Source organism: Aythya fuligula, chromosome 5 (assembly GCF_009819795.1).
Source record: "Aythya fuligula isolate bAytFul2 chromosome 5, bAytFul2.pri, whole genome shotgun sequence".
NCBI classification, from domain to species: Eukaryota; Metazoa; Chordata; class Aves; order Anseriformes; family Anatidae; genus Aythya; species Aythya fuligula.
The window spans coordinates 56,133,588-56,150,491 of NC_045563.1; the positions used below are offsets into that span (position 1 = coordinate 56,133,588).

The window sequence follows — 16,904 nt, forward strand, 5'->3', positions numbered from 1 at the left end:
TCACATGCTGTTTTTTTTATCCCATGTCCAAGTACACAGCTGATCTTATATTTTAAAAGCAACCTTGCTGCTTAAATTTAATAGCTCCCTCTTCTGGTTAAAATATTGAAGAGCATACGTGAAACAACATGCTTAAAAATTTGTGCATTACAGGTAACAGGCAGTTGAACAGATTAGAAAGATTCAGTAAGTGTAGTCAATTTATTCAAGTTACTAAAACACTAAAGTACTTTTTTCAGATCATAATTTTTTCCCTCTTAACTAAAATTTTAAAATACATTGTTACATACCAAAGAATTGGAAAGAAAATAGTGATTCTATTTACATAGATGACCTCATTTTTCCCATAACACATTTTAAATAAAAACAGTTCATCTTGAACTAAGCGTAATGAAACAGGTTCCATCTGTGAAATAGGTAGTTCTTCCTAAAGTGTCCTGCTTCCAAGAGCAGGAGAGAATCGTACCTTCTGAGGAATATCAGTGTCCATATGGAGAGGCAGTATATGTAAATTTGTAGGATGTTTTATTTCAAAGCAGGCCACGTTTTTAGAGGTAAACAATCACATAGTAGAAAATATAACTTAAAAATCAAGGCAGTTTGGATTTTTAAATCATATAAATATTTGGAAATTTTATTCTATGTACTATATTCCAAACTTGCTGCATCAAAGAAATTTGAAATTTTTGCACACACACACAAATAAAGTTATTTTAATCATTTGCATCTAGTTCTCATTCCTTACATTCTGCATTTGTTCTAATTCTTTATGTTCTGCATTCTGTTCTAATTTCTTTACATTCTGCAAACTGTAAGGAAAAACATCCAAGCCAGTGTAAACCTACACAGAATATTTGTAATCCTGATAAACATTTTTGCAGTTCTTTCCAAAAGCACAGAAGGAACTCCATTGTTTCTTCATCGTATTATAAATTGTTTTAAACTTTAAAAGCATTAAGATAGAGGAAGTGTCAAGGATGAATTAGTGGTCTTCTGGAAGTATTTAGAGGGTGAGATATTTGAGTGAGAAACCAACTGACCATTGGTTGTCTCTTTTCCATCTGCTTTCCCTGGCAGTCCCTGTCTATTGATCTGCTGATACCACATGCTTTTGTGTAACTGTGAAAAATCAAGATTCCTCTAGCCTTAAAATTAAACATTCACGCTGAATTCGGAACTTTTCCATAGAAGTGGAAATATACCTCCTATGAGAGGTATCTTCGCTCTGAGCTATTCTGTACCACAGGACTTGTCTCTTCTGTTTCCACACAGAGCCATCCTAGCCTGAGCTGGGCATTTTGTGACCTGCAGCTGGAATACTTGGAAGGGGAAAAAAAAGTTAAATGCAACCCAGTGGGGCCCTATGACTTGAGAGCATCACTTGTTTTGTTAGTGTTGATTGATCTGTGTGCACTTAGGCATTATTCAATTTAATTTTTGTTTATATGATATATACTGTGTCTTTCCATAGAGCACCCAAGAACAGAATCCGAATGGGAAAACAGCTTTGCCTTGAAAATGTTCCTCTTCCAGTTTGTCAACTTGAACAGTTCTATCTTTTACATTGCCTTTTTTCTGGGCAGGTAAATTATCTTTGCTAGCTGCTTTTGAAGTAAAGTTCACACAGAAGTCTACTCCTTGGTCATTTTACAGGATTTAGGTTTGACAGTTTCTGAGTGTAAATAATAGCGCAAATTGTTTCTAACTGCATGCAAAGGCAGGACTCTTGAAATCTCAGGAAACAAGACAGTGAAAAGTCTACTTTATAAATGGGTGTATGTAAATGTCTTTCCTACCAAAACAAGAAATCAGAACTTCTGAAAATACAGATGCTTCCTAAATGTGCATCTGTATTCAGCCCTGCACTAATAAACGTGATTCATATTTTTTTCTCCCTTATTCACTTTTGGTTACTTTTCCTAGGACCCATTTCTATAAATACTAACTATCGTCTGGCAGGTATTATACAGCATTAGGAGGTAAAAATTCTGAATCCATGTTCTGTATGTCTCTTCAGCTCAGAGCAGGAGTTATCATACAGTTCTAACCTCACCTTCACCTGAGTTGCTCTACCATCAGATTTGCCTGTCTGACAGAGCCTACAGATGATTTCTGAGTAGCTTCTATAATGTTTTATAATGTAATTTAAGTTCAAGATTGTTTGAAAGAAAAAAAAACTTGAGTAAAGATTGTTGGTAACACCTGATTGTTACATCCAGTAACAGTCATTTGTTACAAGCAATACATTTGTCATACAGTTTCTAAATTAATATGTGTCTTGCTGTGTATTGTGTCTTGTAGGACCCAGACCTCTTATTTTTTCTTTCTCATCTGCAACTGTCATTGAGGTTATTAAGAATTTTGATTTAGTTCATTATGCAAAAATCTGTTAGATCTCTCAGAAGCATTTAGTTATGATGTGTTTGGAAGTCATTTTATGCTTTTATGTCTGAGGGTGCAATCCAGTGCACATTTCACTCGGCCAAGCAGATCTCTGTGCTGTAGTAAATTCCTACATATTGCAATAGTTTATCTTCTTAAAAGCAGATTAGAGAGTTTGAGTATCTAACATCTAAAACCTCTGAAGCTAGGATTTTTGTTCCGGACATAATAAAAGCTTAGGATTGCTTGCAAAATGATGGTTCCTTTGCTTGTTTGCAATCTGAAACTACCATATCCCACAGATACTGGATTTAAGCCTATGTGATTTAATCTGTTTATATTTCATGAGTTTGCTCAGTGGACGTTGTGAAATAACTACTGATACAGAGCGTTCTTGGAATGTTCACTGAGAAGCAGAAATCTTATTTTCCAGATTTGCAGGCCGCCCAGGAAAGTACAACAAGCTTTTTAACAGATGGAGACTGGAAGAGGTAAGCAATCCTGTTTTGTGTTCCTGTGAAGTTTACGTGAGCAAAAAGGAAAAGCCTGTAGGACATGAACTATGTCCAGCTTGAAAGTATTATTATTCCGTTTAAGTGTGGTGAAGAGTGAACTCTTATTTATAGCAAAGGATAGGAAACAGGAGATGTGTTTTTCCTTCTGTGTTCTCCACTGTGCTGAGTGACTGCACGACACACTCAGTTCCTTCTGCCTCTCTCTTTGAAAATCAAATAGTGATATTCTCGTACCTTCCTGGCACTTTGGCACTACTGAGTCCTAGGTGATTGAGGAATTTTTGGATAGAGGACATATACATAATGCCATTGGCTTTCCTTATCATCTCCTTAACTTCTTACCAGTATGAAATGATTTAAAAGATGAAAACTATTATTTTCAAAATTTAGCTTGAAAATATGTTAGAATTGCACCTTCCTTGGGAAGAGTAGCATGCTGAAGCTATCTCCCGATTCTGAAAAACACACTTCTGCAGAGCCACAAAGTAAATACTATAACTTAGTAGTCTGTGGGCTAAAAATATACTCTGTAATTGCCACGCATGTTAATATGTTACTTAATTTAGCATACACTGTTCTGGCAGTTGGTATGGTTAAGATACTGGTAGCAGAGATTCTGTTGCTAAGTCTCAGTTTGGATCTAGGCTATTACAAATAAAATACTACTTCATTCTTTTTAAATCAAAACATATGTTTTGGTCTAAATGATATGAACTATATTGTTTAACATATATCTAGCACACTTGCCCTTAGCCCAGGTAAAGCACTTCAGTTCTCTGAAAAATAAAATATCTAAAGAGTGTTCCATTAAATTCTGTGTTAATACTTCTGTTATTAATACTTTTATTAATATTTTTGAGTATTTTTCTCCATACTTATTTCAGTATTTTCTATTCACCCTGTGAAAAAAAATAAAAATTAACAGAATACTCTGACTTTAACTACTAATCTTTTTCTTTTTCATTTCAGTGTCATCCCAGTGGCTGCTTGATAGATCTGTGTCTGCAGATGGGAGTTATTATGGTTTTAAAACAAATGTGGAACAATTTCATGGAGCTAGGCTATCCGTAAGTTCTGTTGCTAATATTTGTTTTACAGATAATGGTTCCATATTAGTGCTGATTCAGCAACAGGGAAACATCTTTATATGAATGGAAGGTAAAATACCACCTTTAATTAAAATTTATCAGTCTTGATGAAGATCATGTGCAGGTGCATTGCTGATCTCTAGAAGTATACTTTCAGAAGGACGTAAAATTGAATACTTAAGCCGGTTCAGGTTTAAGTGTTTTGCTTTATCACTCAAAACATAACGTTAGTGTTGATTTTCAGCCATCCCCAAAGGGTGACAAGGAATTGTTACTAGTGTTTACATAGTTTTGTGTTCAGTACTGGCTCTGAGGCCTAAAAATACAGTTGTGAAATACATAACTGGGTCTACATTCTTTCGTTACATTCTGTAAGAAAAACTAGAGTAAAAATAGTAGACTTTTGCCAAAATAACTGTTTCAAGAACAACGCTTGCCTGGAGAATGTTTACAGTGTTTGCATCTCACCATCACATACTGTAAATTTACTCCCATGGGAAGCAGTTAAAAAAAATAATAAATAAAAATGTTTCTCTGGCTACACTAACTAGCTAAATTGTTTATTTTAAGTTCATTTCATTTGGCCTTATACAAACAGAGCTGTCCAACTACTGAAAAGAGTAATGGGCTAAGAGTTACAGTTCTTTTGAAACTGGAAAAACATATTTTCAGCAAAGGAAAAGGTTGCTCATCAAATATTAATTTAATCCAAGTCTCAACCTTGATAATGTCAGAAAAGGTTACACTTGCAATGTGCAGGCAGTCACTACTGCATTGTTGTGAAATGTGCATTTCTGAAAAGAAGAAATCTACTTGAATTATCAGGCTTCCTGTCTTTTCAGCCCAGCAGTATCTTAACACTGTCGAGAATTTATTTTAGAACGTGCTTGTGTTCCTTTACGGAAAGCAGCGTTTTGTTTTGACAAAACCATTGTTTGCAACTGAGGTCATTCAGTAACAAGACAATCAAGAGTGAAGCATTAAATCAGTTTGAGCAGGAAAGAAATCATAATAAAAATACTTCAAAATTATTTCCCATATTTGGTCTTTTTTTTTCTTCCAGTAATACCTAGAAACAAATAATAGCCTTTAAGTGGTACCTTTGTCAGTACTTTATAATATTTTCCTATGTATAATACTTCAATGTATAAGACCATTTAATAATTATAACTGCTTTGTGAAAGGACCTCTGCACAGCTTCATAAAATGTCTTTAGCAGCATCTTTTTGGATACCATGTCCTGCTTCAAAAGGAAAAATGTCCTGTAGAACATCTAGATTTATAGGTTTGTTAAAAAAAAAAATAATAGGTATATACTTCTGTTCAAAATATTCTAGTGCCAGCGTTCCTAATGAGCTCTAGTTACTTGGTTTGTCTTTTACAGTATTAATAATAAAGCATTTTTCTTTTAATGCTTTCAGTATATGTGATTTTTTCTTGTTCTTTTTTATTGGTACAGGTAAAAATCCTTAAAAAAAAAAAAAAAAAAAAAAAAAAAAGGCAGGTTCTGTATTCTGAAAAGCTTGTTTGTACAATGCCTGACATGCTATGTTAAAGACAAAATTTAAATCATCATGAAAAGTTGGAAAGGTGTGAAAAATATTTGAAATTTATTTTACACAATATTGTAAATATTTCCAGAAAAAAATACTTAACACTTAGGTGCCATTCAAAACAATAGCAGCTAGTATTGCAAATTACTGAGCAAAAGCAGTCAATAATACTTCGTCTAATACAGTTTATTACAGAATTGGTGGTCACGACGCAAAATGAAGAGAAGAGGACAATCCATGGAGCATAAGATTTCTCTACCTCAGTGGGAGAAAGATTGGAATCTGCAGCCTATGAATCTCCATGGCTTGATGGATGAATACTTGGAGATGGGTGAGCAAATTTATGGAGATGTCAGGAGGGTTTTTTTTGTTTTGTTTTGTTTTTTAATGAGAAGGGACTGGGCAAGTGGGAGGGGAATGTTTTATGTTAAAAGAACTTTTTGCACATCCAATTTCTAACCACAAAAATGCTTATCTAGTTTTACAGTTTGGCTTCACCACTATCTTTGTTGCTGCCTTCCCACTGGCACCTCTCCTGGCATTGCTGAACAATATCATAGAAATAAGGTTAGATGCATATAAGTTTGTCACCCAGTGGAGAAGACCTATGCCTGCAAGAGCAACAGATATAGGTGAGAGAACCTAACTATCACTGTCTGGTACCATTTCTCTATGTTGTTGTCTTTGTAACTTGCCCCTTGAACTGGCACGTAACCTACAGATACCAAGGATGACTTAACAGGATGACTGTCCTGTTAAGCAAGAAAAACAAACTCAGCTGCTTAGCTAAAAGGACTTCTCAGATTTTCTTTCCTTTCCAATAAGGGATTGTAGCAGTTACACGTAAAATTTTGAAAACAGGCCATTTGTTCAGATGCTTAAATGGTATTGCTTAAATGGTCCTTGTGTTAGGCTTCTGATTTGTGAAACTCCAGATCCAAGGTGCTCTCCAAAATCAATTGAATTTTAAAATGAAATACAAGAATCAAATTCAATTTTGTTTCAAAATAGAATTAAATAAAAATACAGAAGTGTCTTTCCAGAGTCTTGTACGTGGCCTTTATTGCATTCATTGCTTAGCTATTTTTTCTCAATAGGGTGTGCCAGACTTGATTCGAGTGTAGCCTGTCATGGCAAGAATGTGAAGATGTGGCTTAATCTTGACTTTTTTTCTGACTCAATATTTCTTACTCAAGAAGCAAGGAAAAGTGTATGACAAACAATATCACTAGTATGACTTTTTATGACTCAAAATCACTATTAAAAACTAATGGTTTTGTTACTTATCTTGTTTGTAGGTATCTGGTATGGGATTCTTGAAGGAATTGGAGTTCTGGCTGTCATCACTAATGCCTTCGTTATTGCCATTACTTCCGATTACATTCCACGTTTTGTCTATGCATACAAATACGGTCCCTGTACAGATCAAGGATACAGACAAGAAAAGTAATGAAGATTTTTTTATATATACACGCATATTTCACTGGAAGTACACTTCTGCTTCTGTCTTTGTGTTGACATATTTCATTAGTAATATTTCATCCTTTACATCTTTATGATTTTTTTCACATGTTTGGTGCAAGTAACTTAGCCATTCCAGAGAGTTTGCTGACCAGCTCCACAGCTATATTGGCAGAAAATCCTTGCTTCTCTTCTAAATACATACTACAAAATTCAGTGTACATTGCCCACAGTTTTCAGGTACTTCCTAGATGAATTGTTCTTTTCTGCAATGGTTTTGGTCTGTGTTCTCCCACTAAGTTCCCACACACACATCTATGTTCCCAAACACTCTTGGATCCTAATGTTCTCTGTCTATTTCTCTTCAGAAATACTTTCTGCCAAGGTCCAGAAAGATTGGCCTTGCCATTCTTTAGAACAGTTCCTTATATCATGCTTCTTGACCTCAAGCAAGGTACCTTTCCTTTTTAGCACAACCAGGCTGGTTTCCTAAACTTCTCTCCAGACACTTACTAATGTCTCTGAGTTTGAAGGAGGTGTTCTTTGAATACTAACCAGTTATCTCAGGCCACTGTTTCATGATCACTGCAGCCAAGGCTGCCCTTAAGTTTCATATTTCCCACCAGCTTATCGTTGTTGGTGAGAATAAGATACAGCAGACCACCTCTCCTCATTGGCTTCTCTCTGTAATGAGGGCTACCTGTTTAATAGAGAACTGTGTAATCCTATTTACTCTTTTTCTTGTTGTGATTTGAAGTACTACAGCAAACCTCAGGGAATATAACAAATACATTGTCTTTTTAAATGTTCTTTGCCTTTTAGGAGCCCCTTCTTTACATTACAGGATACATTTTCAGTAGGACAGGATGGCTTAGGTGTCTGGTTTTCCAGGAACATGTAAAAATTACACTCCTGCAGTCATAATTCAGTGTACTTAAGTGATTTATGACATTAACACCAATAAATTGTTACCTCCAAATGTCTATTTGGTATATACGCATTGCTCTCTTTACTGTTCTTCTTTGATTTGGTTCATAAAACCTGTCATTTTTTCAGTATATGTTGCATGAGTAGTGGCAGATTATGCAAGGATATGAAATTATTCTCTTCTCTTCCTCTCTAGGCATCTTTGTAAGTTCAATATTTTTAAGAGACAACAGTGAAGAATGCTGTTTCTAGCAAAATGGTTCATTTTATAGCTGCTAGTAGATAAGCAAAAAAATGAGAAGTAATCAAAACATTTTTAAAAATTATGTTATCCCTGAAACAAAAGTTATTTGATTTCTCCCAAAAACACTTGGCCTCTTTACGTAGAATTTTAGAATTGCTTTTTTCCTTATAAGCAAATAAAACAGTATGCTCACAGTATGTGAATACGCTTACATACAGAATTTACGTTACATAAACCACTTTATAAAGAAAATCCTGATGCTATATCTTTTTCTTTCAGATGCTTAAAAGGATATGTCAACAGCAGCTTATCAGTATTTGATTTGAGTGAACTTGGAATGGGATACTCGGGATACTGCCGGTATATTTAGATTCTCCCCCTGCTGTAATGTAGGCCTAGACATTATTATAGACATTAAATTGAAAGTCGGTGATTAAATTACTGGCAAAAGAGTTTAATTTTTGCCTGTAAAAGTATTGAAGTTCAAGTTTGTTCAACAGGGAAATCTCAGATGCAAAAGCTGTGTTGCAGGATGCAGTGCTAAGATGCTGGAAACCCATGTTCTATTCTTAGCTTTTCGAGGACTGCAGTAAGCCATGTGTTACAGGCCTGTATGAATTATTTCATTTGGGAAACTCCCAATAAGGCTAAAAATTCTTGTTTCATTTTGGTTCAGCACGCTGAGGTCTATTAATTAAAATATGCAAATAAAATTTTTGTTATGTCTGTAACCCAGCCCAATATGACAAACAGTTATGCAAGATGAATACAAGAAATTCAGCATAAAGATTAAATATGACAATGCATAATTGTACTACTTCATGTTTCTTACTTAGCTTTATAGTGAGAGTTAGCTTGGATTCACTAAGCCCTACAGTCATGCTATGTTTATACAAGACTTATCTTGAGAATCTCAACTGCTTATAAGAAAAGATGAGAACCAATTTAGAGCCAATGCATTTGAACTTGATACTCCAAGGTGTCAGCTGTGTAACCAGAAAAAATGTTTGCTCTGGCTTTTTGGAACCAAACAGTACCATCTTATAAGCAGCTGTATTTAATACCTGTATTATAGACTACTACTCTTCATTGAATGAAGTATGCTTTCAGTTCAAGTTCTGTCATTTAGGCAGCTCTGGGACAAGCTTGAGAGCTCCTCATCATATTCTGGGTTTTGAGCACAGACTAACTTAACAAGATTTTGTTTGTCTTACAGGTATAGAGATTACAGAGCCCCACCATGGAGTTCAACTCCATATGAATTCACTTTGCAGTTCTGGCATGTCCTGGCAGCACGGCTGGCCTTCATTATAGTTTTTGAGGTTAGTTGTGGAAAGGAGCTATCTCTTCGAAGTTCAGGTTGATTTTTTATAATAGTCCTGTAAAGGAAGTGTCATTATCATTAGTTGCTAGTTCGTTATAGCTGAAAGAGGATAAAAAATCACTTGCCCCCAAACTGTTGTCAATCAGCTGCTTCAAAGTGAATTGACAGAGCATGTGCAGATTTTAGAGTCCCTCCAAAATCATATTTTCTTAAGTCATCTAATAAATAATGTTAGTTCCCAACAAAACCATTGATGTTTTATTGAAAAATCAGACATGCAACTTCTGTGTACATTAACCACATTTATTACAAGTTCAAGTGTGTGTCAGGAAAATGATGTGTGGCTGTACCCTGATATAAAACTAGAAATGTGTACTAATTTTGAAGAAGGTACGATATACTGTCCGGGGAACTGCTTAATTACTTTGACTACAAGCTCTTAACAAGGACTGCTTGTATGTAATGGTTGCTGTTGTTACTCTAACCAGCAGATCCTGCTGTCTCATATTAATTTCAATCACTAGTCATACCCTTAGTTTTACTTTTGTTAAGATTGCAGCATTTTCCCATTTCTGACAGACTATTTATACACACACACACGTGTGTGTGTGAATATATATTATCCAGAGAGAGATTAAAAAAAAAAGAGTCACATTTTAGTCACGAATCAAATCCCTGTTACAGATTTGCTACTTATTTTTAGGCCCTAAAATTTGGTTCTAGAAGTGAGTATGCATCTTTGAAGCAATTACTTTCTTTCTTCTTTTCAGCACCTTGTTTTTGGGATCAAGTCTTTCATTGCTTACCTGATTCCAGACATGCCCAAAGACTTGTGCGACAGAATGAGGAGAGAGAAATACTTAGTCCAGGAAATGATGTATGAGGCTGAACTAGAGCATTTGCAGAGAGAAAGAAAAAAGAATGGGAAACAATATCACCATGAATGGCCTTAGTCAATACCATGCTGCAACAAAAACGCTGTTTGGAAGTTGAAGAGTGCAGTTTCAAAATGAAGTCAGTCTGTCATCAGTGTATGAGATTGGCAATGTATATATGTTCCTGCTGAGCTGTACAGTTGCAGGCTTTGGTAGGAAGTGGAAAACAGTTGCTTCCAAAGAAGAAAATGAAGAGCCTTATCAGCAACCGGTCTGTGGGGAGCACCAAGTACTGGCACTCCAGAATGTGCAGATGGATTGAAAATTTGGATACTGATTTTTAAAAAGGCAATGAACATTCGTGCTGTTCATGAAGGTACTAACAGCGTAATACAAACAAAAAATTGCCTGTAAACTTATACAGTATGGGTATGACAAAAACAAATTACATGATATCCACTACAGCTTCTGATTGCTCAGCTGCATCTGTAATGCCTCTGAAGAAAAAAAACAAGTGTTGCCTTTGTGGCCATAACTTGATATAAATGAGCTTTCAGGCTTACTGTTTTGTCAGGTTTGTCCTAGTCTCTTGTTGAGATTGTGGATGTGGTCCTACCCTAGAAAAGGGGTATATGGCTGCTTAATATATACTATGCAGTTTAAGATTTGCACATCAGTGTCATTAATTTATCCTTCTAGTCGAAAACCAAAAAATCTAAATTCAAAGAGAAAGCAGCACTAAGAGAACACATTGCATTGCCCACACTGCAGCTGTATTTGAAAATGACATGGCTGTGAGTTGTCTTTCCACTTTTATGTGCAGAAAGGCCACCTCCACACACATTCAGGATGAAAGACCTGTCATTTCCATGCTCTGATGTAGCATGCAGATGTCCAACTGTGTTACTGTTCTCTTTGGCCTGTCTGAGCAGTGATTCCATGACTTCACAGAATGCTAACTTGAAATATTCTAATACAGTGCAAATGACTTTGTTCTGAATATACAATTAACTATTTATAGTATGCAAGCTTATGCAGATATATATCAGACATGCAGTATAACATTTTGACTTGCTTGTTCAGGGAAGGAGAAGCAGAGCACCTTATAACAATGCTCTTCTTATTGTAATAGTAAATGTTCCAGTAATGTGCACTTCTTTTATTGGGCTAAATAAGTCAAAGCATGGGAATTAGATGCAGGCAGATATGTATACAGATTGTATATAAAAGCACACACACACAGTGGTTACTTTTAGATTTTCTATTATTATTTGTATGCCTTCTTATAGTTTTGGGAGCCTTTTTGGATAAAATCACTCTAAAAAGTAGATGTTCATATATGAAGAATCAAATTTCATTTTTTATGTGCATACAGTATGGGGTAGTGTAGCTTATGGTCATAGTCACATTTTGGTGATGAAACTGTCTATTAACATTTCATAATTTGGGAATAGGTAAGCACTTAGTTTAAAAAATCAAAACAAGCGGGCAGTGTTCACTTGCAGAGAAGGGAGTGGGGAAACCAAGTTACAGTCATTCTGTTTATCTTCTACAATTTTAATGATCATTCTTTATACTGGATGAGAAAAAAAAAAAAAAAAAGAGCCAACAAAAGCACATCAACTATAAAGGCTGCAAGTTTTAACATTATTTTAGGGATAAAGCTGCAATGAAATCACTGCTGACAGATATGAGAAGACATGAAATTTTACTTGTTAAAATAGCATGTTGAGCCAAAAAGTGATTCCAATATTCACTTACATATATTAGAACAATTACTTCTTTTTTTCGTATAATGCCATATAAAATTAATTTTAAGATTAAAGAGTCCATCAAAGTAGATGAGTAATATCTGCCAGTGGACCATACCTTAAGTTCTTTACTCATTTCACCACATTTATGAAATTCTGTGGTTAATTCCAGCTCTCTGTGACCAGACAAGGCAACTATAGGAGTATCTGCACTATTACACAAAGGAGGAAGGAGATTGAAAGGTATGATCTAATCAGATATATTAGCCATTAGATCTAAGATAATGGGCTGATGGAACTCAGCTTTCCATATTTTGGAAGGGCTGGGATTTTTCTTCATATTTTGGGTTGCACACTAAGTTCCTCAGGAGTCCTTATCAGAAATATCAGCCCTCTCCTCAGCGCTCATAGATTCTTACTATTTAAGTTAATTTATTCTCTCACTGTTTAATACTGTGGAATATCAAGCACCACTTGATGGCATTAACCAGGTGTCACAGGTCCCATTTTTGTGCCAGGTAGTGATAATACTTCAGTTCTTCAGAAGGTCACAGATGAGCTCTCTTTTTAATGTTTTCTCTAAAAACAAAGTGCCTTGGCTGGCCCAAGGTATAAAGATTTAGAATAAAATCTGGCAAAAATCAGAAATATTGATTATTTTATACTTTCTTGTTTCTGATGTCGATATTGCCACATGTGAAAATATACTTAGGCAAATTCCAACTGAATTTCCAAGTGCATATGAAAGAAAGACGTTTTGTATTTGAGTATGATTTTGGATTTAAATATATATATATTCTTAATGATTTTCAGCACTGGTGTACAGAAATATAACAAAGGCAAGTATGTAGATCTGACATAGTGCAGATTATGCACTGGAAAAGCACAAGAAATTTTGGAGAAACACTGTGTGTGTTCCTTTGTTTCTGAAGGACATGAACAATGTCTGAAGGTTTTGCCACTACTAGCCATTTGCTTAAGCTGAGAACTTTTTGCTAGACTTCATTTAGTATGCTGTTTGCATAGACTGCACGTTATTTTACTAAAGTATAAGGCACACACTGTCCTCAGGAATAATGTATTTTATGAATGGTGAATGATCTTTTCATATTCTAAGTATTGTCTTTCCAAAAAAAATGACCAGTATGAATAGACTGTGCATGCAAGCTGCATTTGTGAAATCTGACAAAGCTTTAGAACTTCAATTTGTGCAAAAGTGCTTTAGATCATTGCTGATCTAATCTATGACAACTTTGCTCTATGCATGCGCCCTTACAGAGACTGCATGAGCAACTAGATATTTTTAAATACAAAGAATTAGTCCAAAATGTCTTAATAATTCCTAACCCAAATCAGTGTTTTGAATCAGACAAAATAAATTTTCATTTCAGAAATGGCAAAAAATCCACATACATTATACATGTTTCTATTTACTTCTCATTCTAAATTTGTGCCCAATGTGTGGGATCTGAATTTTGGTTAATAAAAAGGAAAAGAAAAAATGCGTGGAATTTGAATGCACACAAAGATTCTGTTTCACTGGCCTCCTTAATGAGAAGTTCCTTCTTAGGGCTCAGCGTCCCTCTCCATAGAGAGGGATGCACTCACTGCTCAGTATTTACAGCTGAGTACCAGCAAGGTTGCCTGCAGTTTGAGCAAAGGCTCTCTGTTTGTTACGCTGTCATCAAATTTCCTTACCAAAAAGACAATGCAGTGATTGGGCATCCTGACAAAGTACTAATATTTGGAAACAAAGCAGACCACACAATGGCTTTTTTTTTTTTTTTAAATCTTTTCTTTCCAATCCACTTTATATTTAAGGATTTGTAGAGGAAATTTAGCTGAACTTTTAAGTTTATATTAATGATGACAAGGCTAAAATTTCCAGAGTGTGATGATGGACGATAAGTGGTTTGTGGGTTTGATTATTTTATGTTTTTTTTAGAAGTACATATCTTCAGACCTACAAAACAGACACATCAGCTATGCCCTTTTCTGACAGCAACTAGTCTTGAATTATGTTCTGAGGATCTCATTTAAGCTCCGTAGTGATCTAAAGAAAACTCAAAAGAAAAATGTCTGTTGGGTCTAGTTGGAAGTAAGTTAATAGGTACTTACCTTAATGCATCAATTCATTAATTTCCTGAGGTTTTCTTCATCAAAAGTTCTACAGGAGGAAAAACATCTTGGGAAACACAGCTTTAGGGTGAGTGTTAATAAGGGGAAAGGTAAAAATCAGTGATTTTTTTTTCTTACCTTATTAAGATGACCAGTCTAATATAAGTAGTACACATCTGCAGTTTCTTTCACAGCTGTTTCTGCTTCAAACTCCAAACGCAAGTGCTGCCAGAGAAAACTGATAGAGCTATGGAGTCTGGTGACACTACTTCTGAGGTCCCATGTGACTTCATGATGCTTATTAATCTTTGAGTTTGTACAGGGGCAAATTAGTATGTCCTTATTTAGAAGCTATTTAGAAGCATCACACAATTCTGATTGACTGAAAATGATCCTTGTCCATAAGAAGGAAAAAAATCGAGCTGTTCTCACATAGTTAACTTGAATGCATCACAAATTTTTATTGGAACTACTACAAACCAGATTTTTGTATACACTGAGCAATGGTTAAGTAAATTAAACTTGCTTTGTACAAACAGCCAAATGTGAAGGCAGTAAAGTTAATGGAAAATCAATCATAGTTTCTACTAAGTGTTGCATATTGGAGAAGAGACCCAAAAAGAAAGATTAGATAATTTTGGAAAAACAACAATCCATGTACTAGTGATCACTTAAAATCACAGTAGTACCTCCAGAAGCATTTAATTTTTTGTAATCCTCGTGAACCACTGCTAACATTGATTATTGGGGTTAAGATTGAACCAAACCCAAAAGCAACCTTTCGTAAATGTTTATTCAGTGTTACAGCTGACACTAGAATTCAGAGTTCGCCAGTTAGACTTCTGAGAAAGATGAAGTTATTTTGTTAGTTCTAATGTTTAGTTGGACTAAAACATATGTCGTAACATTTTCTCCAAGTGTTTAAGTGACTTGCAAACCTGAATTTCTGTGGCAGAAAATGTAGCAGCTTTAAAAGCTCTCTGTCTTGTTGGTACTCAACCTCCTGCCAAAAAAGCCCACCTCCTGTTAGGGTGACATGAAACCAACCAGCATTTTGAGGCTGGGGATGATCAGAGGAAGCAAAGGTCTCATGTTCGTCAGACCATGTTCATGAGGAGGCAATGGTCTCGTGACACAAAGTGCTGCTACATCTGTTCCGTCTGCCACTTTCCAAATCACTGCATTTTTCAGTCCTTCTGTCCCTCCCTGCACACACATGTACATCCTGAAGACCCTACACAATTCTGGCATTTTTTAAATGTGAATGAATAGATGTGTATGGACAGTTTTCTCTAATTTTGACCCTGTAACCACATTTAATAGAAATTTGTATTGGCATGATTTTGGCGTAGTTGCGATAGCACAATGTTCCCACAGCAGCACAAATATATAACAGCACAACAAAGAACTCTAGAGAAATCACTTTGCTGTTCCATATTATGCAGGAACTTTTTTAATGCGGGACTGGGATTTTGTTTTATATGGTATATGGTTAATGGTATATTCCCTCCTTGCTGCACTGGAAATTATCTTTTGTCAGTTCTGTTGGCTTGTTCTAACTTCTTGCCATAACCTCTGTGATATTAAATGTTCCCTGTAGTTTGCACTCTTACTGACATGAAATAGTCGTTCAGATGCTACTAGATAAGAAATTAGGATTAAACCCAACGCAGTCCAAAGCTAATGAGATTTTAAATAGTGAGAACATGATGGTTTTTCTGTTAATAATAAAAAAAATCAGATCACCTTTTTATTTTATGTTCTATTTAGATGATTGAGAATTTTGTACTGAAAAGTTGATGAAACTGTTGACTCTAATTTTTACCTAGAGTAGTATCACTGAAATTTCAGTTGTTTGAAATAATCTCATGTAAAATCTAGCTACGTAACATAGTTCAGTCATTTATACTCTGATAGTCCTGGCTAACTTGCAATATCATGATCATAAAAGATTTCTTAAAATGTGTATATATTTGAAATTTATGTAATATTTAAATACAACTTGGTTTCTAAGTAAGAAATTAGAATATAACTTCAACTATTTTTTCTATTCATAAATCCAAACTTTGTAAGTAGTATTTAGAATAAGATTACCACCAAGTGTCTCAGAGAAAGTGACTTTTATGCACTACAAGCTAGAAGTTCCTCTGTCCTCTCAGCTTTCATTTTCTTTTGTGTTTAAGATTATTTCTACAAGCCGGTATGTACCCCAGAACTAAAAGAATTCACTAAGGAAAAAGCTGTTGTTCTGATTAACTATTGTAAGACACTTTTGGCATAAATTTGTCTTTGAGATGCTGTTTACTTTATCAAGGTTTACATGTACAAATGCAACTACTTACTGTATCATACACATTTGAATATTGCATTTTTCAGTAATAAACTTGGATATCTTTCAAGGAGACTGGGCTTCATTATTATAAGTACTCAAAGTTATGAAAAAAATATACACTCTAATAGTGAGCATTCATATGCCTTCAAGTCATACATTGTAAGGAAATAATTTTAGGGTTAAACTTCACTCAGACACTTGTTAAACATTGAACAAATACTGTGGTTTCAGGGTACCTTTAGACTCGCTTTTCAAATTTTCAGTCACTTATGGTCTACTGCTTTCACTAATGACTAATAATTTCTTAAATTTAAGCTGCTGTTTGAATTGACAT

At 35.0% G+C, this 16,904-nt stretch overlaps 1 protein-coding gene across 5 annotated transcripts in view; it reads left to right on the forward strand.

Moving 5' to 3' along the window:
• Positions 1–16,640, forward strand: part of ANO3 (anoctamin 3) — a 206,469-nt gene extending 189,829 nt beyond the window's left edge. For all 5 annotated transcript variants that reach the window (XM_032187907.1, XM_032187908.1, XM_032187911.1 and 2 more), the window contains 9 exons: positions 1,472–1,583; positions 2,816–2,873; positions 3,867–3,964; positions 5,724–5,869; positions 6,018–6,170; positions 6,837–6,984; positions 8,450–8,530; positions 9,387–9,492; positions 10,265–16,640. In XM_032187907.1, coding sequence (XP_032043798.1) covers positions 1,472–1,583; positions 2,816–2,873; positions 3,867–3,964; positions 5,724–5,869; positions 6,018–6,170; positions 6,837–6,984; positions 8,450–8,530; positions 9,387–9,492; positions 10,265–10,447 — 1,085 coding nt within the window. In that variant the 3' untranslated portion in view covers positions 10,448–16,640. The remainder of the gene's footprint in view (positions 1–1,471; positions 1,584–2,815; positions 2,874–3,866; positions 3,965–5,723; positions 5,870–6,017; positions 6,171–6,836; positions 6,985–8,449; positions 8,531–9,386; positions 9,493–10,264) is intronic.
• The last annotated feature ends 264 nt before the right edge of the window (positions 16,641–16,904 follow it).